Source organism: Electrophorus electricus, chromosome 15 (genome assembly GCF_013358815.1).
Source record: "Electrophorus electricus isolate fEleEle1 chromosome 15, fEleEle1.pri, whole genome shotgun sequence".
NCBI lineage: Eukaryota > Metazoa > Chordata > Actinopteri > Gymnotiformes > Gymnotidae > Electrophorus > Electrophorus electricus.
This window is the reverse complement of record NC_049549.1, coordinates 16996548-17024216: the sequence shown is the minus strand read 5'-3', so window position 1 is coordinate 17024216 and position 27669 is coordinate 16996548. Positions and strand designations below refer to the sequence as shown.

The window sequence follows — 27669 nt, the reverse complement described above, 5'->3', positions numbered from 1 at the left end:
AGTGGAAAAAAGGAATCTAGGCTGTGGTATTGCGGTGTGCTTTAGAGTGAATTACCATGGTTCTCATTAACGCTTTAAACGGACTCAGCATTATGGCTGTTAATGCATTTTCTTCAGCTATATTGGTGCTGCATTTCAGTTGTTCGAGCCCTAATATTTATAAATAGTCTTAATTCCATCAGCCATGAAGGGCAGCAGATGTGTCTGTCAGAAGATGTGAGCAAGCCGAGAGAAAGCGCCCATGTCCGACGAGGTCCCGGTAAACATGTGTGGCCTGGCATGGCCGTTTGGTGGGGTTTGGCAGGGGCCTGTTTTTTAGTACACGAGATGAGCGGTTCTCTCCTTTTTACAAGCCCGAGCTGCTGAGGATGTTAATGTGAGTTAAAGGCCTGTTCAACACACTGTTCATTCCTTCCCCTGAAGCCTCACTAATGTTGTTAAATATCACTCTGTGATGCCTAACCACCATGGTGATCACATCGGCACGCACAGGTCATTAACGTGAAATGGGCTATGAATGATGGACCGTGAAGGACAGGTCGGACGGGGTCCGTCGTTATACGCGTGTGCGTTATAAGGGGAGATCCCAAGATTCCAACAGCAGCTAACGCACCTTAGTGATCTGCACTATAATCTACACTTACAGTCCTCTGAATGCTCAGTCCATTTTATTTTTATAGGTCTCACAATCGATATATATTGCCTATAAAATCTTTATTCATAATTTTCTTCAAAGTAAAGAAACACCTCAGCCAAGTACACTTTGGACAGATTTACAGCTTGTACTGCGGACACTGAAGCAAAGTTAAATACAGTGAGGTGAAGCCAGTGATTATTCCATACATGCACTTAAACATAATGGGTCGTGCGTGTACATGTGCGTGTGTGTGTTTCTAGGGGAACCCAGTCCCCCTAAGCTGGTCGGCACCCTGCAGCCTAAGGGTAACATCCTCAAAGTGAACTGGCTGAAACAGGACGATGGCGGCTCCCCCATCATCCACTACCTCGTCCGCTACAAAGCTGTAAGTGTTCGCGCCACTGCCGGGCCAGACCCAGAGCTCCGGCAGTCGCATTTCCGCTCCGTGGTGGGGGGGAAGCCTCCTGACGGGGCTGTGTCCCGTGTCCGGCGCCCCGCAGAGAGACGATCCGGACTGGAAGCCCGAGGTGCGGCTGCCCGGCTGGAGCGAGCACACCCTACTGAGCGGCCTGGACTGGGACACGGAGTACGATGTGCTGGTGGTGGCCGAGAACCAGCGGGGCAAGTCACAGCCGACCACGCTGGCCTTCCGCACAGCCTTAGAACCCGCCGCCAACCCAGGTGAGCCCGGCCTCCGCCCCCTGCCGCCAGTGTTCTCTTACAGACCGAACAGGCAGAGATGACTCAGAGCTGTAAGAGCAGGGAGAAATCGCCTCCCATCCTCCCATCCGCCCACATCATTCCCTTTATGGTCATTTGCACGATATGATGCATGATTAGTCACTGGCAAAGGATCATCTGTTCTTCTGTGAACGAACATTATTTTTACTTTAGCAAAGTATATTCCGTGGCCTGGAACGTTTATGGAAAAAAGAAACTGAAGCAGCCTCTCTCTATCTCTTGCGGTGTGTGTGTGTGTGTGTGTGTGTGTCTCTCTCTCTCACTTCTGTCTCTCTTTGTCTCTCTCTGCTAAGAGCGCCATCCAGCAGTCACTGTAGCGCATGCCCGGTGGTATTCTTACACCTCAGACTCTAACCATTCACATCCAACAGTCCTGGCACTATCGGGGCCCTCTCATTCGCTGTCCGTGGGGCACCTTTTACCTCCCTCCACCACAAGGTGGCGATGCTGGTCCGGCCGGACAGGACAGCCTCAGCTCTGCCTTGGTGCGGGGCCAGTGAGAGTCCTTCCGTGGCCCCACGCTGACCTCTGGTAACACTCGCAGCTGGCAGAGGTTAGCTCTGCCCGGACAGGGCGTGCCACTTTCCTTCGCCTTCCCAGGCATCTGGTGCGGCACAGTCCCAACGGGGCTCTCTCTCCCTGCCGCGCGGCGCCCGTGCCCACAGACGTAGGAGGCTTGGAACCACGCTGTCCCTGGCACAGCAGGCCTGGGTGTGGACGCCGTCCAAAGCCTGTTTGTTTCACTGTTCCACCCCTCGCACGTCCCTCCTGCTGCGTCCAGAGCTGTATGCCAATAAGAGTCTCCCACGGTCAGCTGTCTATAGGCGTCTTCGCAGGGGCGTCCATAGAAATGAGATTTGCCTGAGCTTAACTGAAACTGGAGTCCCTTATCTCTGGAAGTACTTTTCAGTTAAAGCACTGCCAAAAAAAAAAAAGCTTTGCTGTTAAGGGAAATTTTAAAGGTTTTAGTTTTTAAGAAATTGCCCCTCATCTATCATTATGTCATGCTGTCGTATTTTATATTGAGAGTGCTTTTCCTCCAGATTTCCACACACATCCATCACAGTTTCTCAGCACTGACCTTGTACAACATGCAGTCAACACCTAAACCATGAACATGAAAAACCAGACACTCTAGATTTAGGCGTTTAGGTCCCTAGTGAGGATATTTTCCTGCATGACTGTGGGCATGTCACGAGCTACAGTACCGGGGCCATAGGTGAAAGGTCAGTGATGATGTTTATTCGGCATATCTGCATATCTGTTACATACATAAATTGCATGTGTCCCTGCTCACTGTTTGAAATCAATATTTAGAACTGGTATTTTCATCTCTTTACTTGTAAAAAGCTGCTTCACTTTTGAGCCCTCGTGAGCTCTCGTGAGTCCCCCTGCGCTGGCCTGCGCTGGCCTGCGCCCGGGGGCTGCACTCATCAGTCATGCCCCACACTCTGTCTCCTCTCCCCCACGCGGGGCCCTCTGCTCCGCCCGGGCTCGGGATGGCCTGGATGTGTTTGAGGAGGAGGGAGACGGCAGGAGGAGTGGTGAGCATGGCTCCGTGGGTAGGAGAGGAGAGAGGAGCCTTCCGGAGGTGCTCCGGCTCCAGTCACGTGCTCGGCCTCTCGTCTGCCACATTTTCTCCATCGCTTTTCTTCACGGCCTCATTTTATTTAATTTCAAACTTGGTTTCTGTGCTCTGACATATTTCTCTCTCTGTTGTTTTTCTCTGTTTTCCCTTTTTTCCCTGTTTCCCTCCCTCCCTGCTGTTCGTCTGTCTGTGTTTGTCATGTGTCATCACGCCCGGTCTTGGATACGGATGATCATCGCAATTCCACACATGCAACATCATTTTTTGTAACACCCTTTCTTGCACCCATTGCAATTTCAATATTTTATTTTCCTGTATCTGTATTTGTTTGTGTATGCGCCTGTGTGTGTGCGTGCACTCCCCAGTTACACTCGGCAGCTCCTCAGTGATGTGCAGCTTCCTGTTAATGGCACTGTTTTTGTTTGTTGTGCTGTTGCTTTGATAGCATGGGGTACAAGGTGGGGTACAGGGTGGGTTCCCAGTCATATTCCTTCTACTACTTGATCCATCTGCTGATCAAAGTGAGCCTGAAGAGATAATTAACAAAATTAACCCTAATGACAGCTCTGCTTCAAAGTTGCCAGTTCTGCTGACAGTTATACTGTATTTTATCAGATGGAGAAGGTGCCAGATGTTAAGCGTATGGGTAGAGCATGTGACTGTCTATCTGTATATATTTAACAGCCTAATGTTCTCACTCAAATGCTGTATAAAATTGTACAAGACTTTGTAACATCATCACATCCATTTTATTATATGTGCAGCTCAGACATTGTTCTATGAACTTACAGCAGAAATGGAAAACAGTTGGCAGGTATCATGAACAGAGCTATTGTTTGCATATTTGGATTTATTAAATTCATTTTTGTTTTTTTACATGAATGTTGCCTTTGTTATCTGTTCTCTATACTGTCTACATGTTTTCTCATGAGTAGCACAGTGTGTTAACCATGGCACACTTCTGTGGCTGTTATTTTCATTTAATCTTGAAAATGTATTTATGTCATAACAGTTGGCATCTTTGTTAGTTGTTGCTGAGTTTTTCTGGTAAGTATATTGTTTTGTGCTTTCAAAAGAAAAAACAAACCTCTACACCTTGAGTTTCCATCGTATGCGCAAAATCGACTAACAGGGAGGCTCAACAGATTGGCGTTTGTCTACGTAGGCGGCAGCGAGGTTGATGGCCTGCTTGCAGCATCCGACAGTATTCTGCGTAGGATTAGGTTAGACCTGCTTCCGGAAGAATCCGTGAATTTGCCCAGTTCGCTATGTCATCAGGACTGAGCACAGAACTGAACTACGTTATGCAGCCGTGGCCTGAACAAGCAGACCGTCGGACGCTAATGTTGCGGCTCCCACACACTGTGCCTATGCGCTGCTCTCAGTACTGAGGCGTTAGAAGTGGTACGCTGCTTTTTGTTTGAGGGGCTTTTTTTTTTTTCCTTTTTATTCAGGGCTTTTCTTTTGCATCTTGGGACAGTTTACGTAGCTCTACTTATTTATACTTGAACATGCAAACACTGAAGTGCAGATAGTTATAGATAGCGACATTTCACTTAATGTAGCAGGCAAACCAAGACAGAACAGTCATGCCGTAAATTTTAATTGGTTGGAAAATTAATATGCTTGTTAGTTATTATGTAACCTCCACATAAGCTGAATTACTAATGTGCTGAATGTGCTTAACTAATTGCAAAATAAGTGCAAAATGTTCCTGTGCCTGATATCCACTGTTTGTCTTTCACGGTCTCATCTTCTAATACCTGCTTTCATGTGCTTGCTTATCAGTGAAATAAGATAAATATAACCTTATAAATAACATCACCTCCACCTCTCATCCACCTGTCATGCACCTTTATCCACCTCACCTCCACCTCTCATCCACCTTCATCCACGTCTCATCCACCTTCATCCACTTCACATCCACCTCTCATAAATCTCTCTTAACCTGATTCTGCTCCCGTGTAGGAGAAGAAAAGCAGTAGTAGTATGTAATCTGGAGTATAATCCATCTCATCCCGCCCGGTGCGCATCAGTTCTTTGGCTAATCCCGGTAGTCTCATGAGTCGAAATAACTCATGCTTGCTTGACTGCAGTAGCCATGCGCTTCATCCATGTCTGACCCTGGTGAGTGACCCCCTCCCCCTCTCCCCCTCCCCTCAGACTCTGTGGAGGGCGGGGTCGGCCTGAACACGGGGCTGATCGTGGGCATCCTGGTCCTGGTGTGTGCTCTGCTGCTCCTGGCCGTCGACGCGGCCTGCTGTGTCCTCAACAAGTGTGGCGTCCTCATGTGCATCTGTGGCAAGGCTGGGGCTAGTACCAAGGGCAAAGACGTGGAGGCGTGCAAGGCTGCTTATGTGTACGCGCCGCTCCGCCGATCAGCATAGCAGTGAACCACACACGACACAACCTGCACTCACTAGTGTAGACAGAGTGTGAACGACATTACCCAGCATGCTCCATGACTCCATTCACACTCAGTTGAACACGGTGGCGTGTGGAACACAGACAACAATGAGCTAGATACGAGTTGCGCCGAACGGCACAGAGGCACCGATGACCTCAAGCGACCCGCTGCTGTGTGATGACCTGATGCGCGTCTCTCTCATTGCAGTAAAGACAACTCCAAAGAGCCCATTGTGGAAATGAGGACGGAGGACCAGTTCACAGCCAATCACGACATAGGAGGGCATCCTGAGCCCAATGAGACCACGCCCCTGACAGAGGCGGAGTAAGTGATGTGGAGTGACGTGCCCTCTACAGTACTACGGCCTGAGTCTCTATAAGCACTCGTAATATACTGTGACTGCTGCATTCTCTGATATGAAATGCAGTTGTCTCTTTATTGATCACCTCCATCATTTCCATTTTGTTTTTTCATTCAATATTTTTCATTTTTTCTTTCTTCTTCCCTCCTTTTCATCTTTTGTTTTCTTTCATTACTTTTTTCTACGTTTTTTTTTTTTTTAGTGCAACAGCGCCCCCGTGTGTCCACCGTTGGTTCAACAAACCTAACGCGTGTTACTCCATCTTAAATCGTGGTGCCCGCAGTGATTTCAGCGTCTCTTCCTGCTTGTCTCCCCCTCTGTGTCTCGTCTCCTCTCGTGTGTCTTCACTCTCTCAGGCGACTGGCAGATGGCGCGGCCGCCGTAGTGGACTTGCCTCTGTCGGTGGCCACTAACTCGGACACGGTCACTGACACCTTTGACCTCAGCCAGGGTAGCCCTGTTAGCGAGAGCACCACGCTCACCTCCAGCCTCGTGGTCCCGCCCCCTGACCCCTACCCCATCCCTGCCTCAGGCCCCGACACCAGCACCCCGAAGACCATCTCCCAGCCCCTGGCTGCCTCCCTGCTCATCTCTGACACCCCACTGGTGGACTTGGCTGATCCCCAGCCCACACAAACCAATGGTCATCCAAGTATCCCATTAGACCCTCCCTCAGTTCTTCTGCTTCCCCAAGAAACAACACCCAAAGGGCCAGAAAAGGATGCTGTGCTGGCCAGCTTTTTAGAGAGTCCAGACGCACGCACGTCACTGCCCCCTACCTTGCACGACACCGCTGACCCCGAGCCCTCAGTGAACTGTGGGCTCCAGGAAGATGGAGGTGCTCCCCAGGCTTCAGAAACAGACCTCACCCAGGATGAGTTACGAGCTCTGGCTGCGGCTGACCCGGGTGGTCCATCGGCTCCACCAATCGAGTAGGGATCTCTCTGGATGTTGGTTATAGATGTCCTCTGATATGTGTCGTGCAGGCACATGTCATTGTCTGTAACCTCCCTGCATGTGCCCGTTCATTCTGGGCTTCTGAATGTTGATCATTCCCAGTGAACTGATGTAAACAATTTTCCCCCACCAGGAATGACCTGGAGGAAGAGGAGACTAGGTTTGAGGACGAGGAGCTGACGAAGGTCCAGTCTGAAGAGGAAACGGAACCGAACGCAATCTCACTAACGAATGATGTTGCCAAGAACATGGCGTGATTTGGGTGGTGGCAGGACGGTGAACATGAGAACGTCGAGTCTACAGTGCCCTTAATGAATTCTTTGAAGCTGCGAGGAGTGTGAGTACCTCGTACATGGTTAAGACTGGAGTCAGCTGTACATATCGTACGTATGCCTTTTTACGGTTCTAAGTCATTTCCGTTAAATCAATCAAAATCTTATGAATTTACTCATACACTTGTAAGAGTTTGTTTGCAAATTCAATCCAACAGTTTGTATTGTGTTCAGACTCCTTGATATTTCCAAGAGAGTGTTTTTGAAAACATATATGCATTAAGGAGAATTATAGCACATATTCAGTAAAGCTCAAGACAATATTTTATCGTTTGTTACATTGTTCAAATGTGACTTTTTTTTTCTGAAGTCTTTCGAGGGCTAGTCCTGTTAAATAGTTTGATTGTGTATTTTAATTACATTCAATTTTCTTTTTCACGTTTCACTGTTGAAAAAACAGAATCTGTGTTGTGTCTTTTTTATATTTAAACAAATTAAACAGACATCACCCAATTTGTAATCCCAGTTAATATGTGACAGTGATGCACAAGGTGAAGGAATGTCCTTCTTCCCAAAATCTTTCATACAGATTACTAAAGTTGACTTTTCTTTGACATCTAAATTGCTCATGGTTTTTACTAAAGTTGTTATTCAGTTGGGATTTTAACAACTTTTGGCTCCTTTTTCAAAACATGCTTGTAAAATGCAGTTTCTCCAGCAAGAGAAATCTGACCATTTTTATACTGTTTGTGTCTGTGGTGGTGGGGGGGGGGGGTACAAACATTTGTACTACAATCTTGAAGGTAAGCTTGTGCACTGTGATTGTGTGTCTTACCGTTTTGAGAATATCTACATAGCTTTATGGCAAAAAAATAAAATGGCTGATTTTTCTTTTTCGATAACATGTACATTGATGGCAAACATCTTCCTGTGTAGAGCAGGATGGGTAAGACAGCTCTTCCTCCTGAAGGTGGTCTTCCTCTATTCCTCACTGCATGTCCATGTGCTTGCTCAGTGTGCACCATCACTTCTGCTGCAGTTCAGGACATCTGCAGGTGACCGGCAGCAGGTCCAGTCCATACGTGCATGCCCAGTTCCAGGAGCACACCTGGATGTAGACTCGTGCACAGATCGTCGGATTGGGTTGTTTTTTTGTTTGGGGTTTTTGTTTATTTTTGGTGTCGCTTGAGCCATCTTTTTTGTCTGATGGCAGATATGCAGACAGACAAATGTGACTGTGCACAAAGGTAGGCGCTTTTTCTTTTTGGCTAAAAAAGAAGGAAACGTATATCTGTGTTCAATGTGTTTTAAAGCCTATGTATCCCAACAGTTCAGTGACATCTAGCTCTGGGACATTCTTATGACGAAATGATGTAATGACAGCTATGATTTCAATTGTTTATCATCAAAAGAACGTCATAAATTGTGGTGTTCTAACACATTTTGATTAAACTAATTGAAAGATAAAAGCCTATGTCTTAATATTAATTATTATCGAATAATAATAATTAATTATCTAATAATTTCCTTTTACAGGTGTCTGTAATCTCCATACAATGTATAATAGAGGTATAACTTTAGCCACAGTCTCTACATCTAGTGTCGGATGTGCATAATGCCTGTTTCCTAGGTTCATTACACCGTTAGTGACATTTTCACTGGCGATCTTTCAGTGTACTAGGTGTCTGAATCCAATCGGGGGATGGGGTTGATTTGTCCTGCACCAGCTTATTCAGTTGTAGTCTTGTTTATTTTTCCTATATTCTCAATATCGCTGTTGACATTCCGCTACCACTTTACGCTTTAAAAAAAGCCAAAGTTAACCATTATACTGATGAACCAGCAGATGGCGCCCGTTAGCTTTGATCCAACATTGTTCATCCAGAGGAACTGGGTGGTTTTGTAGTACTGACCAATTACACGTTTTAAATAACATACACCATGTTTGACGATACTAATGTTCCACGGTTCTAGAGACGTGGCAATCCACTTTAATTTCTTTTATTCATAAATATCCCAGTAAAATTTGAATTAAGCACACCAGACTGCCACAACGTCAGCAAAACAGCACGTCATTAACACAAAGCTACATAAAGTTACTTATTATGTAGCTGCATTTGCTGACATATTGAAAAACTGAATCTAAATGGAGAGGGCTCAGTCATCTTCAGGAACAGATAAAAAAGCGACTGTGTAGATATTGGAGATTACTCAAGGGACGCTAGGCTATTTCTCAGGACTCGTGTGCCGTTATGGCATCTCTGAGGCGTGGGATTGGCTTTTCCAAGAGGAACAAAGGCCAGGGAACACGCCAGATGTGCGCCTTCCTCCTGCCACAAAATGCCCGTGTGCGACCGGGAGGTCACTGCCGTGCACCGATGCGCATGTACGCGCAGGCCCGGGCGCTGAAGCACGGGGCACGCTCGTGGTCACGCCGCAAAGCACCTCTCTGAGTCCATATTTCTGTGCGCCTGCAGAAACGGCCACGCCGGTGCATCATGGAGGATATTTATTTAACCGGGAAAGCTGAGAGATACTGCTCAGTCTCTACGCGAAGACGCACGGAGGGGGTTGAAGGGTTTTTGTTGTCCTGGGTTCCACTCTAAGCTCTTAAACGCAGCTCAGGCTTTATATGAATTAAAATACTATCTACCTCAGAAAATTTTTATGTAGCCTAAAATGTTTCTTAGAAAAAAAAAATCAAACACAATAAGAAACAATCTTATGATTCATGGCTACGTGTCCAAACAGCTGAGTTCACGGAGGCTGCTCCACACGCTCGCGCGAATGACACCGGCCCCATAGACGTCTCCCTCTCGCGGCGCGGTCCGCGCGAGTCACAGGAATAGTGAGTCAATGCCTTGACGTCACCGCCCATGATTCGTTTACCCCGAAAGTGGAATTAGTGCGCGTGAAGCGGGTTCTGCGAACCTCAGTTCCCTGCGCGCTACGGCTGGTGCCTTCGACCAGCTGTTGAATCTCGCGTGGACCCCAGGTAAGTCGCACGTGATGCTCGCTCGCCGCACTTTAATGCATGTTACGGTGACCGGCAGGGAGCTCTCGGTGTCGGTGCCATACAGTTAGTGGCACGGGAGACACTGGAGTTTGCGTTCCGTGATATAAAGTAGGCAGTGCGCGTTTTCCTTTGCGGCTACTTTTGCAGTAATATTTTCATGGCAAGTGAACCGAAACGCCATTAAAGGAAAGCTGGAAGAAAGCTGGCAACTTGTCAGCCAGGTTCATTTGCCTGCCTCCTGACTGATCGCAAAAGCAGGTGTGCGTGTTGATGCCGCGCTGCGTGCAGACTTAATCTCTCCTGTTTTCTCCGACACTGAGGCAGACGGCTGTGAACGGGACTTGTATTCCTTCCATGACATGACACGCGGAGGGTGCCTTCAGCAGAACTGTGGCTGAAAATAAGATGTAACCGCAAGCAAAGGCTGATATTTTGCAGTTTTGATCACGTATGTGACTTTTTTTTTTTTTTTTTAGCGTTTTGGCTAGCCGAGAGCCTGCGTGTTTACACCGTCTTTGCACTTGTACGTATGCACGTTTGTTAATTTTAGAGCTAAATGTCGCAGTGTCTTATCGAAATCAAATATGGGATAATGTTTAGGAAATGAAACCACTTGAATGCAAAAGAGCTAACAGAGGTTCATATGTACTGACACTCCGTAGCAAGTATGTCAGAGACGGTTAATGTCAGGCGACTTTCTCAATCAGACGTGTTACCTTAAATGACGCCTTGACTTTTAAATCAGGTTTTAAACTAGTGCAGTTATTAGTCCGTTTCAAGCACGCATCGAATGCTGTTAGTTCACATTCATCTGCAAACTTTTTCCTGTAAACACTGCTATTGCATAATTTCGCGTAAACGTTGAAATGCTTGCTTTATGAGTGCAGGGTTGCAGCGCGTTTTACAAGAATTCCACCTCTCAGTTCTGAGAATGTCATTCATGCCAGGTGCATTTAAAAATAAGATCTTTAGCACTGGCCGAGTCTAAGATTAATAAGGTGATTTGTCCGCTTTAGCAGGTTGTAAATTCCCCGTGAGAGTGGTTAACATTGTGCTACCGTTTTTCTTCAGATTGGACAAAGAGTGTTTACAGAGACGCTTGAGAAGCAAGAGGGAAAACTCGTGAGATGGTTCGGTTAATGCTGGTGTAATGGATTTGACTAAAATGGGTGTGATCCATCTTCAAAATCCCGGCCACCCCACAAGCCTCCTACAGAAGGCCAACCAGATGCGCCTGTCCGGGACACTGTGTGACGTGGTGATCGTGGTGGACAGCCAGGAGTTCCATGCCCACAGGACTGTGCTGGCATGCGTCAGCAAGATGTTTGAGATCCTTTTCCATCGGAACAGCCAACACTACACTCTGGATTTCCTCTCACCAAAGACGTTCCAGCAGATATTAGAGTATGCCTACACTGCCACACTCCAGGCACGACTGGAAGACTTGGATGACCTGCTGTATGCTGCAGAGATTTTGGAGATAGAGTACTTGGAGGAGCAGTGTCTGAAGATCTTGGAGACCATTCAGTCATCTGAGGAGAACGACGCAGACGTGAACATGAGCGAGAATGGCACAGAAGATGACGACGAGCGTCGGATGAAGTACCTGAAGAGCTCAATCATCTCCAAGAAGCATTCGATACAGGAAGGAGGCTACAGCTCTGCCGGCCGGCATCGGCTGGCCCTGGTCAACATGGTGGACAGGAAGCCTTCCGTGTCCACGCCATTTGGCCTTCCTGTCACCCGGCCCGCGCAGGACACTGTGGAGAGTCTGGGGAATATTGGTCATTCTCTCCTGGACAGCTCCGTGAAGCAGAGTCTTCCTGCGCCTCCAGGCAGTTCCTCTCCGCTGTTGGACAAGATCAAGATGGAGACGATGCAGGTGGACGAGGACTGCAGCCATGAAGTTCGCGCCTCCCGAAACGGGGAAGGGGCGGGTGAGTCCAAGCAGCTCCGGCCCACCCCAGGAACACCCACCAGGGGCAGCGTCATCACCAGCGCCCGGGAGCTGCACTCCGCCGACAGCACCCCCGACCTGCACGGGGATGGCGGGCCGGCGGGGCCGGCGGGTGCCCCCGGCCTGGTGGAGCACCACCTGGCCTCGCTCTACCCCATGCCAGCGAACCACAAGAGCGAGGGAGCGCCACCGGCAGGCACGGTGGTACCGGCCTCGCTGCCTGTGCCGCCCGCCCTGGCCGCGTCGGCCGACCTCAGCGCCTACGGGGGGCTCTTCCACCATGGCTTCATCCAGAGGGAGTTCTTCGGCAGGCTGACGGACTGCGGCGCCGGAGGGAAGCGGCAGCTCTGCGCCTCCAGGGAGCGGTGTGGAGTGTGCGACCTGGAGCTTCCCGACGGTGAGGCGGCCGAGGAACACAGGTGGGCCCCGCACGCCTTCGTTTCCCCCACACACACACCGATAGGTTGCAGAGCAGCTAGTCATGATGGTTTTCAGTTCTCCGGTTCCAGCATTACTGGGCCTTAATGAGTGAGTTCAGGTGTCCTGACGCCATGTGTGACACCTTTATTTGCATCAAGTGGCCCAGGTCCTGCCACAGGAAGCTCAGCCTGTTCAGTGCCGATGACCCTGACCTCCGCACACTCCGTCTGTGCCCCGATGACCCTGACCTCCACAAACTCCCTCTGAGCCCCAGGAGCTACTTTCTGTTAGGGAGTGATCCATCAGAGAGACTCGCTCCACTTGTTGGCTTGAAATGACCCATTTTTCCTAGATTAACACATCGCTCTCAACCTCTTGGTTGCTCCTTGTGAGTTCATCTGAGGTCCATGTGTTATCTACAAGGTTTACTGACCAGAAAGGAAAAACAGGGTCCTGAACCCAACAAAGTGCCTGATAGTCAGACCTTTGCATGGTCACATGACATAGTCATTAACCCACATACATGAGGCACTAACCTGACAATCCAAAAACAGACATGGTGTGTAAGGAGGTGCCTGCTATGCTTCCCGTTCCCTGATTGGTCACAATTGGGTATTGTACTACTACTTTATTAAGTACCTACTACTAAACGGAGTGAGTGCAGGAAAAAATTTAATTATACTATTTCTACATGTATACTTGCCTTGCTTCTTGTTTGGTACTCATTACACCAAAAATTGATAACGTTCCGTGTCTTCTGCCTGTAAATACGTGTGCAATGTTAGGGTGGGGAGTTGGTTACTGTAGCATAACCTCAGAGTTCATCTGTGTTTATGAGTCTGATATCCAAACCTTGCTGCGCAGTGGAGGTGACCCTAATGGTCAGCTCACGCGACTGTCTCGCACGGACTGCGCAGGCTGTGGACTGGTGGACTGTGACGCACCTGATCCCCAATTTCATTCACTCCCATAAACCACGTGACCGCCGCGATGCTTCCCTGGGCCTCCCGACACAATGTACAGCCCTTCTTCAGTGCAGAATATGCCTGGCTGAAGTATACCCAGGAGGACGTCAGCGCTGAGTTATGAGCTTAATATCACGGAAGACCATGTAAACTCGCAGTGCTCTTCTGAAAAGGAAAGTGAAAGATTCCAAAATCTTTTTTGTCTTCCTTTAAGGCCCCTTCTCACAAACATGAACAGTTAGACATGATGTGAAACTACTGTGAGATGCTAACTGCAAACCCTTCCTGTTCATGTCTTGTTGGTCATCCTGAGTTCCCAGCCTGTGTGCTCACATCGTTAATCTCTGAGGTCCAGTTGGCCTGGATCTTGGTTCAGATCATGGCACCTGGTCCAAACCAGGCAGGTGACAGAGTAAAGCAGTTCTCCATGTTTTAAAAAACGTCAGCTTGGCACATCCTGACTTTGCAAACAGTGATGGATGTTTCACCTCACCTGATGCCACGCACATGGGTGCTCAGTAGGGGCACTGCAGGCAGGCTAAGGAATCCGGTACTAACGGGTTTTCATCTTTTGCTCCATTTCTCTGGGAAACTCCAGGTCATAAACCTAAACCCAACCAAATGGAAGTGAACTCTTCAAATATCGACAGATAGCACCTTTCACAAAGACACCCACATTTGGCAAGCAAATATCATAATGATGTATTCACAACAGCCTTAACAAACGGATCAATACTTTTGTATAATTAACTAATAAAAATAACTCTTATGAATATGGAAATGTAGTGTCTAGTTCCTCTCTCTCTCTCTTTCTCTCTCTGTCTGTCGTTCTCTCTCACTCACTCTTTCTCTCTCTCTCTCTCTCTCTCTCTCTCTCTCTCTCTCTCTCTCTCTCTCTCTCTCTCTCTCTAGCGGTACCAGTCGTGTAGTGGATCTGTCAAGTGTGCTGCACTGCTGTGTGGCTTTAATGTACTGCTGATGTGTACTCACAGTGCACGGCATGGTGAAGAGTGGGGGGTGTGTTTGTGTGTGTGAGCGCGGGTATACGTATATGTTGGTGTGTTTGTGTGTGTGAGCGTGGGTATACGTATATGTTGGTGTGTTTGTGTGTGTGAACGCGGGTATACATATATGTTGCCGTGTTTGTGAGCTTGCGTATGTGTGTGCATATGTGTGTTTGGGGGGATGTGCATGCGTGTGTGTGTGTGTGTGTGTGTGTGTGTGTGTGTGAATGCAGCTCAAGAGCTCTGGAATCCCTGCAAGAGGGGGATCCTGGAGCCCCCACTGGCTTCTGCTTAAAAACACTCTAATTGCATCTTTTGTCATGGCATGAATTGGGGAGAGAGAGGGATGGATAAAGAGAGGGGGATAGAGAGAGAGGGGGAATAGAAAGAGAAGGGGATAGAGAGAGAGAGAGGCTATAGAGAGGGACTAATGATCAGAACACATTTACTGTAGTCATTGGTGCATTTCATAAAGAAAGAATACATTTAGGTTCAGCCTGAGTAATCTGAATAATGAGTTGTGTTCTGTATGGTGATAATAATGATGTGATTTTTCTGATCACCGCTGGACTCTCTGAAACCTCACAAACGTAGCGGTGCTCCCAGAGGCCCTCGGGGGGTTGAGAGATCCTGTTGTCTTCACAAACGTAGCGGTGTTCCCAGAGTCCCTCGGGGGGTTGAGAGATCCCGTTGTCTTCACAAACGTAGCGGTGCTCCCAGAGGCCCTCGGGGGGTTGAGAGATCCCGTTGTCTTCACAAACGTAGCGGTGTTCCCAGAGTCCCTCGGGGGGTTGAGAGATCCCGTTGTCTTCACAAACGTAGCGCTGCTCCCAGAGGCCCTCGGGGGGTTGAGAGATCCCGTTGTCTTCACAAACGTAGCGGTGTTCCCAGAGGCCCTCGGGGGGTTGAGAGATCCCGTTGTCTTCACAAACGTAGCGGTGCTCCCAGAGGCCCTCGGGGGGTTGAGAGATCCCGTTGTCTTCACAAACGTAGCGGTGTTCCCAGAGGCCCTCGGGGGGGATGAGAGATCCCGTTGTCTTCACAAACGTAGCGGTGTTCCCAGAGGCCCTCGGGGGGTTTGAGAGATCCCGTTGTCTTCACAAACGTAGCGGTGTTCCCAGAGGCCCTTGGGGGTTGAGAGATCCCGTTGTCTTCACAAACGTAGCGGTGTTCCCAGAGGCCCTCGGGGGGTTGAGAGATCCTGTTGTCTTCAACCGCTGCTGTTTTCATCTTTTGTTTTGATTATTCTGCTTCCCCCTCTGGGTCCTAGTAGGGCCAGACTAAACAAAGGCTATAGCTGCAGTAGACAGACCCTGCTTCACCTGTTAGCAGGAACGTGGGGTGTGGCTCAAACCTGTTCTCGTATCTCTTGAGTACATCACGTGCTGGGATGCAAAGCGGCTTTTCCTTCCATGCAGGCAAGAGACGGACGAGGAGACATGTATGTGGAAAAAACATGGACTGGGTCAGGAAAGATTAACGTGGCTATGAGGACGGCAGCAGATGAACTGGGACATGCGTCCAGAGTGCTTCACGATTCTCGTATCCTCAGTGGATAACCAGTTTGGGGGAAAGATGGGTTTTGAACGCAGGCGCAGAGGGGGATGGGTTGCATTGTCGTGCTTCGGTAGCCCGGCCACCGACTGATCTTAAAAGCTCTGTCATCTCTAAGATCCTCAGGAATCCCGTCAGTCGAGACTTTAAGTTCCTTTTGGAGTTTTTTTTCTTCTCCCACTACGGTGTCTCATCACTCACCCACAGGATGCTCTTGGGCCTTATCTTCGCTTCACAGGTCAACTCCTCCAGGGTCAGGTCAAACCACTGACCTCTGACCCTCCTCGGGTGGCTTTTCTCCTCCTTCTCGAATTGTTTCTAGAGCTCAAGCCCTTCTTTGTGTGTGTGTGTGTTTGTGTGTGTGTGAGGGAGAGAGAGAGAGTGCTTGTGTGTATGTGTATGTGTGTGTACATGTGTGTGCATCTCTTTGTGGCAGTAGAAGAATGAGCGGGGGATGGGCACTTGGTTTTTGTGTCTTGTAACCTAAAAAACAAGGATTTCTGTAGATGGGTCATAAATAAGAAAATATTAACGTAGTTCCGACAAAAAAAAAAACATTCAGTTTAATTTTTACATTTCTAAAGCTGGTATAGACTGGGACTTTCCTGTGGTGTTGACACAGATTCAGTGTTCTTTCTGTACACACATCCACAGTTTGTGCACAGTTCTGAAAATCAGATGGCAATATTGTGTTTCTGTGGGATGTTTCAATATAAATGGAGATTCTTTGTGAAATCATTGAAACTTTAGAGGTGAAAAAACAACAGTTAGACATTTATATTATGGAGCATTTCAAACTCAGCCTGAGCAGTAAATTCCAAGCAGGGATATGGTTAAGCCAGGTAGTTGGCACATGGTGCTTCCTAAAAGAGGGAATTTCCTAAACTCAAGATGATCCTGTCTACAGGGATATCACACTAACACCCAATGGTTGCTGCCAGCATTTCCGGGTTTTTTTTGGGGGGGGGGGGGGGGGGGGGGTTCGCAGTCAGTTCGAGTCGTGGCAGTATGCCATCTCCCTGGGCTGTCTCCATCATTTTAGTGTACGGCCCTCAGCTGAGTACTGTGAACTTTCCCAGACTGTCAGTTTGCCAAATTCCAGGGTTAAAGGCTTCACACCTCACACTTTATCCATTCTTCTGGGTCTTTCTGGGTCTCTTGTACAGCTCTAGACTTACAGTGCATCAATACAGCAAAGTTTTCTGGGCCAGACAATCATTGTAAGTAAATGTCTGGTGCAAAACATCCTCTTTCAGATGTAGGTAATTAACTGCTAACCCTCACTGATTTCATTGACAGACTGCATTGACAGAGCTCTCAGGATGGGTCTTTGAATGGAGCTACTTGGCTTTATTATGTGCTAACATTATTAGGTCTTTCTCTGGTGTGGATTTTCTCTTTTACATGAAGCATCTGATTGTTTTCACAATTCGACGCAGCCTTTGCTATTTTTTGTGGGATTCTGCCATAGCATGTCCTAGAGGTCGATCTGATTAAAATAATACTTAACAAACGCATGTTAAACATTGCCATGTCCTTTGTTTAAGAATACGGTATAATCAGTCAAAGTGGAATTTATAGAAATGGTACATGGACCTTTAGGAAAAGAGTCAGAGTCATTTGAGTCAGATCTCCCGGTATGCTTGGGTGTGGGTATGACGTGCTGAGATGCGGTAGGTATGACATGTACAGGTGTGGTGGGTATTATGTGTTCAGGTGCGGTGGGTATGACGTGCTCAGGTGTGGTGGGTATAATGTGTTCAGGTATGCTGGGTATGGCTGGTATGACGTGTTCAGGTGTGGGTATGACAGGTTCAGGTGTGGTGGGTATGACGTGCTCAGATGTGGCGGGTATGACATGTACAGGTGTGCTGGGTATGACGTGTTCAGGTGTGCTGGGTATGACATGTTCAGGTGTGGTGGGTATGATGTGCTCAGATGTGGCGGGTATGACATGCTCAGGTGTGCTGGGTATGACGTGTTCAGGTGTGGCGGGTATGACGTGCTCAAGTGTTAGTGTGATATGTGTTCATGAGTCTAGCATCCACGAACTGAACAGGATTTCAATAAGAGGTTACCACAAAGGAAATCAGGAAATCACAAAGGAAATCACTGCTCAACTCAAGTGTGATAAAGACCATCATGTTCCACATCATTGCTGGCTAATGTTCGCTGGACATTTAGATCCACTTACCAGCCCGTTTGTTAGAAGTGCTTGAGTAATAGGTGTGTTTTTTAGGTCTATAGCTACAGTGTGTAGCTCTTCGAGGGTCATGCACAGTTTGTGGCAGCCATCCTTTATCTCAGAGTACACAGTCAGTTTCTGAGCACAGGACACCGGCTGGCTGACCACTCTCCACGCGGCAATAACACTGGCTCTGTAAAAAACCCCACAATTCTCCTCTGCTTGACATACATGTACCATCTCATAGCCATGGCACTGCTAATGCGGTGTTGTGTATAATCTGTAACCTCAGCAGTGATCCTGCCTCCAGGAAATAGAAGAGGGCTGCTGCTGAACTGTGCATGCCAACTCGATGGGCTGCAGTGTGTAACTGTACACTTATAAAATGTACCTATAAGCCCAAAGGCCCAAATAAAGGCACTTATAAGATAAGTTTCATCAGTGACTGTAGGTATTTCTAATTAAGTGGCTGCTTAGTGCACAACCACACCCAGCTGTGAATCATGATGGAGGGAGTATGTAAGCTTGTGGGCTGTTTGGCTGCTGGACTGTTGGACTGTTGGACTGTTGGGCTGTTGGACTGCTGGGCTGTTGGGCTGCTGGGCTGCTGGACTGTTGGACTGTTGGACTGCTGGGCTGCTGAGCTGTTGGACTGCTGGACTGCTGGGCTGTTGGGCTGCTCAGCTGTTGGGCTGTTGGACTGATGGGCTGTTGGACTGCTGGGCTGCTGGGCTGTTGGGCTTATGGACTGTTGGGCTGCTGGGCTGTTGGCCTGTTGGGCTGTTGTGCTGCATGAGTCCTGGATGACTCGCAGCCAGTGAGAAGGCTAGAAATTCCAAAGAGGATGTGAACATTCTAGAGCAGAATGTCAGAGTGTCTGACTAAGATCAGTGATCCATACCACAGTAAATCAACCACACAGAGGAAACAGTATTTACCACATGTTCTCTGTGTTTAAAAACGGACAAGCAAGAGTCTTCATCTAGGTGTCATTGAAATGTCATCACATTATCCGAAGCAGGCCATTAAAGCCAGAAACCCCCACAATGTAGCTAAGACAGCGATTAATAGAGGAATATACCAGAATACCCTGAACAGCAGCTTCAGGAAAGTGGTTCTGAATGCAGGTGAGATTATTGCCAATAGAAGTAACACTACTAAATATGAGAGTTCACATAATTTCCTCAGTGACTTTATTTATAAAGCATTTATTTAGTAAAGGTATAACACTGTAAAATGTCACATAGCATGACTGTTTTATGTACGTTTTATGAGGCCTGTATGCAGAAATCCAGACAAATATATGATGCATGTATATGACTGGCTTTGTTCTACATGGTGCTTTCTTCCCTAAAGAAAGGCATCCTAGGCCATAATGCACTGAGGGTGTTTTTTGAACATTTTGTAACCTTTCAGTTAAAAAAAACAACAAAAAAAACCCAAATACCCCCCCCCCCCCCCCCGATTGTCCCCTCAATAGGGACTGTGTGAACATTACCGTAACCTGCTTTCAAAGAACACCTGTTCACCCATCTGAATGTGTCCAGCACAGTGCTTGAACCTTTAGCTCTATTTCTGCATACATCCATGAAAAGTTCCTTGTACCTAGTAACCACAAGGCCACTGACTCCCATTAAAAAAATGTCCTTTGCACTGAGGAAAGTAATTGATTGTCTTGATATGTTATTGTGTCAGTCACAACCCTGGACTTCCAAACGTTAACCAGCTCATACTACAGTGTAAATGTTCCCAACCTTCTTCATAATGTGGCCAGGAAAGATCACGCATCTCATATTTTTATTTCTGCACTATAAGTTTGTCAGTGACTACGCAGTGTTGTTGCACTGACACTAGCGTGTTATGGTATGGTTCTGTCTCACATTACTGCTCTCGGCAGTTCTGGATCGTTGGCTGCATTACAGGGTGGGAATAGGAGGTTAGATGCTACACAGAATGAAAAATAACTGTCCGAAAGCGGGGGAAAAAAAACGCGTTCAGGCTCTCAATAATGCCTGAATTTTAGGACCCGTAGTACTGGTGAGAAAATACCGGTGAAAGAATCCAGCACAATTCCAATTTGTCCACTGTTTCACATAACCTTGCATTGGAAGCCTTAGAAGCACATGCTCAGAAACCGTGAGAGAGCTGCTCAGACCCTGGGCAGGTCGATTCAAGTGTGTGGAAGTGCTTGGCGGTGTTATTATCTCACAATGCCTCCGGGTCAACAAGCTTGTAGCTCTGAGATAAACCGTGGCAGACCTCTCTTGCTGGTGAACAGGAGTGTTAGTGAGGAGAAGCCATGAATCTGTGGCTGGAGTCACTGGGCAAAGTGGGTAGTGATGAGTCCAGATAAGACCACTATTCCGATCTTTTTAAACTCGTTCGAATACTATAAGACCCCAGTCTCCTTGCAGTGTAGACTACTCTGCTGTATAAAAACCAATGTTCGCTTTTTGCAGAAACACAGACATAACAACAACTCGACAGTTACAGTTGTATGTGTGAAATCAACGCTTCTTACCGTTCTCTGTTATGGGATGTTCTGCTAGAGTGATAACACAAAAAACACAAAACGTATTAGACATTTGTGGCAAATTCATTTGCTCTAGACATATGAGGGGGCAGTATTTCTCCTGTGTTTTGTGTGTGCTTTTTTTTTTTTTTCCCCTTGTGGCATGAGTTATTTGTCATGTTGTGTGTAATTTGCCCTCTATAACTGCCATCAGTGAGGTCAGTGGTAGCTTCATTCATGTGTTCGACTGTTCTCTTCCCATTGTGCGAAGCAGTTCTCTTACGACTCTCATTGGTCATTCATCGGGTTTCTAGTGTCCCTCAGCACACATCGGTTCCTGAATTGCTCTCTCAGTGGGGACGTGCTCACGCAGATCAGAACTGGCCTGCCATTAATCAAAGCCACTTCCAGTGGCCCTCTCCAGAAGCACAAGCACTTGGCCCTGTCTCTAACGCACAACGCCACGATTTGTCTCCTTAGAGAAAGTCGACATTTTAATGTCTGCATTTTAATGGGAGCGTGTGGCAGTGGCCTGTAGAGACTAATGGACCATTATCTTTTCGCATTTGTTTTTCTCAGTACAGCCAGGATTGTTTTTCCACTGTGTGATTGAATGAACGCCTGGCACCCAGTGTATCTGTAAGACTAGCATTTTCCCTCTAACATTTACTCCCTGGTTTGTTTAGTTTTTTTTTGTTTTGTTTTTTTATCTAAATGTATTCCTCTTGGTCATGATTGTGGATCTCCTCCTCAGACAGCTGGACTCTCAGTGCACATTCTCTCGAATCATTTACGTAGCTGTCAGGATGTTTAATGTCTTTCTAAGCGTAACTTTCCCATTAATATTGCTGCTACTGTGGGAAATGCATCAAGCTATGGCATTAGCCATGGGATACCATCCAGCAGGTAATTCTCATTAGGTTTTCTGGCATTAGGTGTCATTTTTTGTTTGGTGTGTGTGTGTGTGTGTGTGTGTGTGTGTGTGTGTGTGTGTGTGTGTGTGTGTGTGTGTGTGTGTGTGTGTGTGTGTGTGTGTGTGTGTGTGTGTGTGTGTGTGTGTGTGTGTCTGGGTGGAGCTGACCATCTCATCTCTGCTAGTGGAGGTTGTTTATGGGTGGCAGGGTAGAACGACAAAATGCCTCAGATTGCTGCTCTGTGGCTGCTTTGAAAGATGACACAGCAGATGTCGTGCGCTGTGAAATACCTCCCCATGTACACGCATAGCACATGTGTGCCAGCTGGACAAACGCTGGACATTTTTCTTTTTATAGCATACAAATCAATTGCGTGTCCAGTGGCATTAGCTCACATTATGTCAGTTGTGCCCCCTCCCCCCACCAAAAAAAAGAATGTCATTTCGTTAGGAGATTTAACGCGATAGTGTGAAATTGCCTTCTCCTTAATTGCTTTGAATATCTTTTGTCATCGTCAGAGCGCCTTGTCGATGTCCAGGCCCCTAAACCTGAGTCTGAGGCTGAGGAAATTCTGTCACATTCACATGTGCTGTGTCTGACTTCCAGTGGCCTGGGCCACTGATTGCAGGGCACTAATAATTAAGGGTTCTGGAGCAGGAATAAAGGTTACAACTGTGCCGCACGAAGACCGCTGCTCGTATATGCACCGCACGCGCCTGTGGTGTGTCTGGATGTGTGGCTGGAATTCATATGAAAGGGCCCGGGGAGGGTGTGCGCGGAGATGGCAGGTCATTGATATGTACAGCGTGCCTCAGATAAACAGACGATTCTGCCAGAAATTTCAACCGCATTAAGTGCGATTGACTCAAAGCAGATATTTCAAACAAAAGGACCAGATTGGAAAGGGGGAGTGAATGTGCTGGATTCGCGTCCAAACGATGAAGAATTTCGCCGGGACTGTAGCCAGTCTGTGGAAACTGACTGTACGTGTGTGTGTGCTGCTTCACATTGAACCAAGTCCAAGGCGTGTGTTTAAATTTTGATATATCTTAGTTACTGTTTCCCCCCAAACCATAGGGTCTGTGTGGATAGTAAATACTTTAGTAGGTCACAGAAGGAGTCTTGAAGGAACACACATCTGCGCTGTTTGTTTGTTCAGTTTCTGCGCGACATGTTTGTGCTACTAATCAAATCAGTTCATTGAAGTCTGCTGTTTCATAACTGAATAAATGTGTGGGTAGGATGGAAGTTTCTAGAATCAGGTCATCTCATTTGGGGCATGTTTAACTTTGTGATCTCTAACCCACAGATACAAACTGTGTGAGGAGAAATGTGATCACGGGTATTTTTTTTTATTACAGTTGTTTCCAAAATATTCTCCAAAATTTTCTTAATATGAAATATTGAAACATAGGTGCATTTTGTTCTGCATTTGCAACAAAAATCCTATTATCCAAATGTCCTGTAAGTGTGCTAAATGACTGAGAAATGTGAGCCTCTCTTTTCTAGACTGCTGATGACCGTGAGCTTTGACATTTCCGTCGCTTTAAAAGGATTGCGCATCAGGCTGAAAACGTCTCGCTAGGAAGTCATTTGTATATGTGTTTTAGGTGAACTCATTAACTGCAGTACAGTTTCAGTTTTGTGCTACCTGTGAGGTCATTTGTCAGAAGCACCACAGTGGTGATGTATGTAGCCTGACATTCAACATGTAGGCACCTACTTAAAACTTAACAAAGCACTAATAATACACTTATGATGCGTATTAACATAAACACTACAGGAAACCACAGGCAGTGTAAGACACAAGCAATGTCTATGTATGCTTTATGAGCGTTACAAGTTTCCTCAAGTCCTTAACTTCTTAAAAGTCCAATCTTATCATTTCATTACTAATCATAAGGCATATTATTCAGTAACTACTGTTAATTTGTCAGTATGTTGAATCTAATGTATAAGACGTGTGGTTTCCAGGAGTGGGGAGTGAGGCTCGGGGTGGGCAGCAGAAGCTTCTGCCCTCGTCACGCCCCGAAGTAACAGAATCTGAATCTCACAACCTTGTTGTCTCCTCAGGAGGCTTCACAGCAACATGAAGACGTTCGGCTGTGAGTTCTGTGGAAAGCAGTTCCTGGACAGTTTACGGCTGCGGATGCACCTGCTGTCTCACACAGGTACTGCCCCCTCATACACTTTATTACCCTGCTGTCTCACACAGGTACTGCCCCCTCATACACTCTATTACCCTACTGTCTCACACAGGTACTGCCCCCTCATACACTCTATTACCCTGCTGTCTCACACAGGTACTGCCCCCTCATACACTCTATTACCTTGCTGTCTCACACAGGTACTGCCCCCTCATACACTCTATTACCCTGCTGTCTCACACAGGTACTGCCCCCTCATACACTCTATTACCCTGCTGTCTCACACAGGTACTGCCCCCTCATACACTCTATTACCCTGCTGTCTCACACAGGTACTGCCCCCTCATACACTCTATTACCCTGCTGTCTCACACAGGCACTGCCCCCTCATACACTCTATTACCCTGCTGTCTCACACAGGTACTGCCCCCTCATACACTCTATTACCCTGCTGTCTCACACAGGTACTGCCCCCTCATACACTCTATTACCCTGCTGTCTCACACAGGCACTGCCCCCTCATACACTCTATTACCCTGCTGTCTCACACAGGTATTGCCCCCTCATACACTCTATTACCTTGCATCACATTTCAGTGGCACACAGACATTACAACAGCTTCGTCTGAGGCCCAGTAGATGATTGTGCGAAATAAGTCGTGCTGGGTCCGAGAGTACTGGATCGGCACCCCCCACCCTCGCCCGCAGCGTCAGATAAACAGAGTCGGTGTCTATCAGCACCAGAGCAATGTGCGGGTTAACTCGGACTGCATACGGTATTTACACAAACCAGAACACCCCACTTCAGTCGAGCTGCTCTCAGATTTTAGTGAGTCACCATCGAGTTATTCCCGAGCACCTTGTCTTCCAGCCACTGTGTGTTACTGCACCTTCCCCTGTTTGAAACCCCAGAAAGCTGGCAGGTCTTCAAGGTGGGCACCTAGCCACGCGTTAGGTACAGTATGTACAGTGACTGTGTGCCAGCTCCTTATCCTCTATGACTAAGTACGAGGCAGGAGCGTACGTCAGGGAGAGGACAGCGCGTAGCACTGCATTCATAATTAAGAAATCTTTCCGAAAATGTTATGCAATTGTTTGAAATTGTTTGGCAAAGAGAAATGTTCCATGGAAATGTTCCACGTATACACGTTTTTTCCATCAGATTCCTCTCAGATAGATAAATCAGATCAGGAAGTAGCATTAATAAAGAATTTGTCTTTTCCTGTCTACATGCCAGCCCTCATTCATGTGTGTCACTCTGATCTGGGATCAGTGTTTTCATAGTTTCATTGCACATGTGTAAGATGAGAAGTGTAGCAGAAGAGCATTCAAATTCACAATCAGGATGTGTGTGTGTGTGTGTGTGTGTGTGTGTGTGTGTGTGTGTGTGTGTGTGTGTGTGTGTGTGTGTGTGTGTGTGAGAGAGAGAAAGAGAGAGAGAGAGAGAGAGAGAGAGAGAGAGACAGACAGACAGAATATGTGCATATGTGTGAGAGAGAGAGAGAGCGTGTGTGCGTGTGTGTGTGCGTGTGTGTGTGTGTGTGTGTGTGTGTGTATGTGTGTGTTGTGAGTCTGTAGTCTATTCTCTTGAGGCACTAGGGTAGGACACCTCACTTGATTTTTATTAACTCAGGTCTGGAGTGACGTTCTGGTGCCTCTTCACTGCTGAACACCAAATCTGATCTGTTCTTTCTTTCTTTCTCGTATGGCCTAAAAACAACGCAGAATTATTTCGTAATTAGGTTTATTTCCACGTATCCTCCCTTCGTCTGTAGCACCTGTTCACGCGCAAGAGAAAGACAGGAAAATCATAAATATGTAAAGTACTCATTGCAGAATGCCTAGACTCACAATGCTCTTTCTGTTTTTCTATCTCTCCTCTGCTCTCTCTCTCTTCCCATTTCCCACTCTCTCTGTCTTTCTCTCTGTATTTCATTCTCTTTCTCTCTCTCTCTGTCTGTCTGGCTGGCTGGCTGGCTGAAAGAGCCCTGTTGCTTTGAGATTGTTGGCACAGGGACAGTTCTTCTCTCAGTTTGATGACATCATCATCTGCCTGCAGGTCTGGATGTTCTGCCAGCATTCCGGCGCATTTATGATCGCTCGCAGATGTGTGTCCAGGAACATACTGTACCCAAATCCCAAAATTAATCTGAACACTGTCCAAGCCACTGCTCTCCAAAACAGCATACGCACCAGGGCAGAATGTGTGTGCATGCTTGTATGTGAGATTGTGTGTGTTGGTGTCTCTGTGTGTGGGTGGGTGTGTGTGTGTGTGTCTGTGTGTGTGCGTGTGTGTGTGTGTGTGTCTGTATGTGTGTGCGTGTCTGTGTGTATGTGGGAGGAATGAATAAACATAAACAAAAACGATGGGTGGTGAAGACAGAAAGAGGGACAGCAGGTCTACTTAGAGTATCACTTCACTGCGCAGGGATTAGCAGAGCACTCTAGCTGTTATGACAGATCAGTGTGTGTGTGTGTGCGTGCGTGCACATGTTCAGGCTTTTAAATGGGAGTGTCACAGGGTGTGTCAGTGTGCACCCTTTTGCCAGCCTCTGGGTGAGTGTGTAATCTTTCTCTCTCAGGTGCCCGGGCTCTGGGTGAGTGTGTAAGCTCTCTCTCCCAGGTGCCCGGGCTCTGGGTGAGTGTGTAAGCTCTCTCTCCCAGGTGCCCGGGCTCTGGGTGCGTGTGTAAGCTCTCTCTCCCAGGTGCCCGGGCTCTGGGTGAGTGTGTAATCTCTCTCTCCCAGGTGCCCGGGCTCTGACTGCTCCCACACCTGTTGAAGTGTCTGTGAAAACCTCCACAAACTATTCTGCAAGGCTCTATGGAGGTAGTATCAGTGAGGTATTAGTACGATGCTGTTGAACGAGTTATGCAGATAAATAAATAATGTTGCATACAGTAACTATATAAAATATAGTCTAGTTTTATTGTTTGTTGTGGATAGTTTTTATAGGTATTTGCTCAAAGCAATTACCAGTTCCCAATGGGGCTATTAATTAGCATATTTTAGTCACCGCCAAGTAGTATAATCCCATTTTCAGTATAAGTAGAATAGTTCATTTTCACCTCTGATGCTAGTGACAGTTCGTGATGAGTAAATCTAATCCTCTGTTTGCAGTTCTTGATCAGATCTAACTCTCCCTTTAAATGATTCATCTGTTTTTGCCTGCCAGGGGTTGGACAGTCTTAAGTGCTGCAGGTTGCCCAATCGCAGAATATTCCCCATCTCCTTCAGTCCAATGTGTTGTCAATATATGTTGGTTTTTTGTTTCTGTGAACAAAGTGTTTGGACAGGAGGTTACTGCACTTGGGGCAAATGCTTTGTTTTGTTTTTCCAGGCAACACAGTCCAGCATGTGCTGTCTGAAGCGGAAACATGAAGTCATGGACTCACTTCCTCATTGTAGCCTGCTGAGCACCAGCAGTGTGGGGTTGGGGGGGTGGAGTCTGCCAGGGTGCAGATGCTACTGCTCTGCCCCTAAGGAGGGGTGGGGTGCGCACGCAGGGCGTCGGCGCGAGCGAGCTGGTGCACGTGTTGTTGTCCTTTGTCGTTGTTTTCAGGAGAGGCCCGGCCAGACCTGGTAGCTGACTGTCACATCCGCACTGCTGCTTTACACTCTGGTTGCTGTTTTAGTCACGATGCGAAGGCCAGTGGACATCAAACAGGACTAGTGTATCGTGGTGCCCCTGATTCACGCTGGATGCTTCTGGGAGCACAGGGCCCTTTTTGTCTTTGCTTGTGGTTTGTCGTGAGTCTGAAATCACATGTGAGGCTTCAGCCTTGGGCCAGCAGTGCAGGAACGGGAGGGAAGCGGGTATGTGGGGAGGAGGCTAAATTTAGGTGGGGGCTGGCTGCTTTCCTTCAGCTTGTGGGCGTTTTAATGACTCATAATAAAGCTATTTAGAGGCAGCTGAGTGAAAATAGATACTTGATGAGCCTTAGGTCATTATAGTTTTAGATTTTATTGACTTTTTAACGCTGGCGGAGTGGCCTGCAGCTCTGGGACTTGTTGTGAGTGGCTGGGTGGTGGAAA

General features: G+C 47.3%; 2 protein-coding genes across 9 annotated transcripts in view; both read left to right on the top strand.

Moving 5' to 3' along the window:
* Nucleotides 1-8424, top strand: part of ncam1b (neural cell adhesion molecule 1b) — a 47911-nt gene extending 39487 nt beyond the window's left edge. For 5 of the 6 annotated variants that reach the window (XM_027022406.2, XM_027022411.2, XM_027022407.2 and 2 more), the window contains 6 exons: nucleotides 898-1022; nucleotides 1138-1318; nucleotides 5130-5325; nucleotides 5581-5697; nucleotides 6091-6666; nucleotides 6825-8424. In XM_027022406.2, coding sequence (XP_026878207.2) covers nucleotides 898-1022; nucleotides 1138-1318; nucleotides 5130-5325; nucleotides 5581-5697; nucleotides 6091-6666; nucleotides 6825-6948 — 1319 coding nt within the window. In that variant the 3' untranslated portion in view covers nucleotides 6949-8424. Of the gene's footprint in view, nucleotides 1-897; nucleotides 1023-1137; nucleotides 1319-3331; nucleotides 3843-5129; nucleotides 5326-5580; nucleotides 5698-6090; nucleotides 6667-6824 lie in introns of those variants that run through there. The other variant, XM_027022410.2, reaches the window with a different exon arrangement.
* Nucleotides 8425-9825: 1401 nt separating this feature from the next.
* Nucleotides 9826-27669, top strand: part of zbtb16b (zinc finger and BTB domain containing 16b) — a 36075-nt gene continuing 18231 nt past the window's right edge. Inside the window, exons 1-3 of one of the 3 annotated variants that reach the window (XM_027022412.2) lie at nucleotides 9826-9958; nucleotides 11051-12355; nucleotides 23564-23661. In XM_027022412.2, the coding sequence (XP_026878213.2) occupies nucleotides 11130-12355; nucleotides 23564-23661 (1324 nt within the window). In that variant the 5' untranslated portion in view covers nucleotides 9826-9958; nucleotides 11051-11129. The other 2 variants (XM_027022413.2, XM_027022414.2) reach the window with 2 other exon arrangements.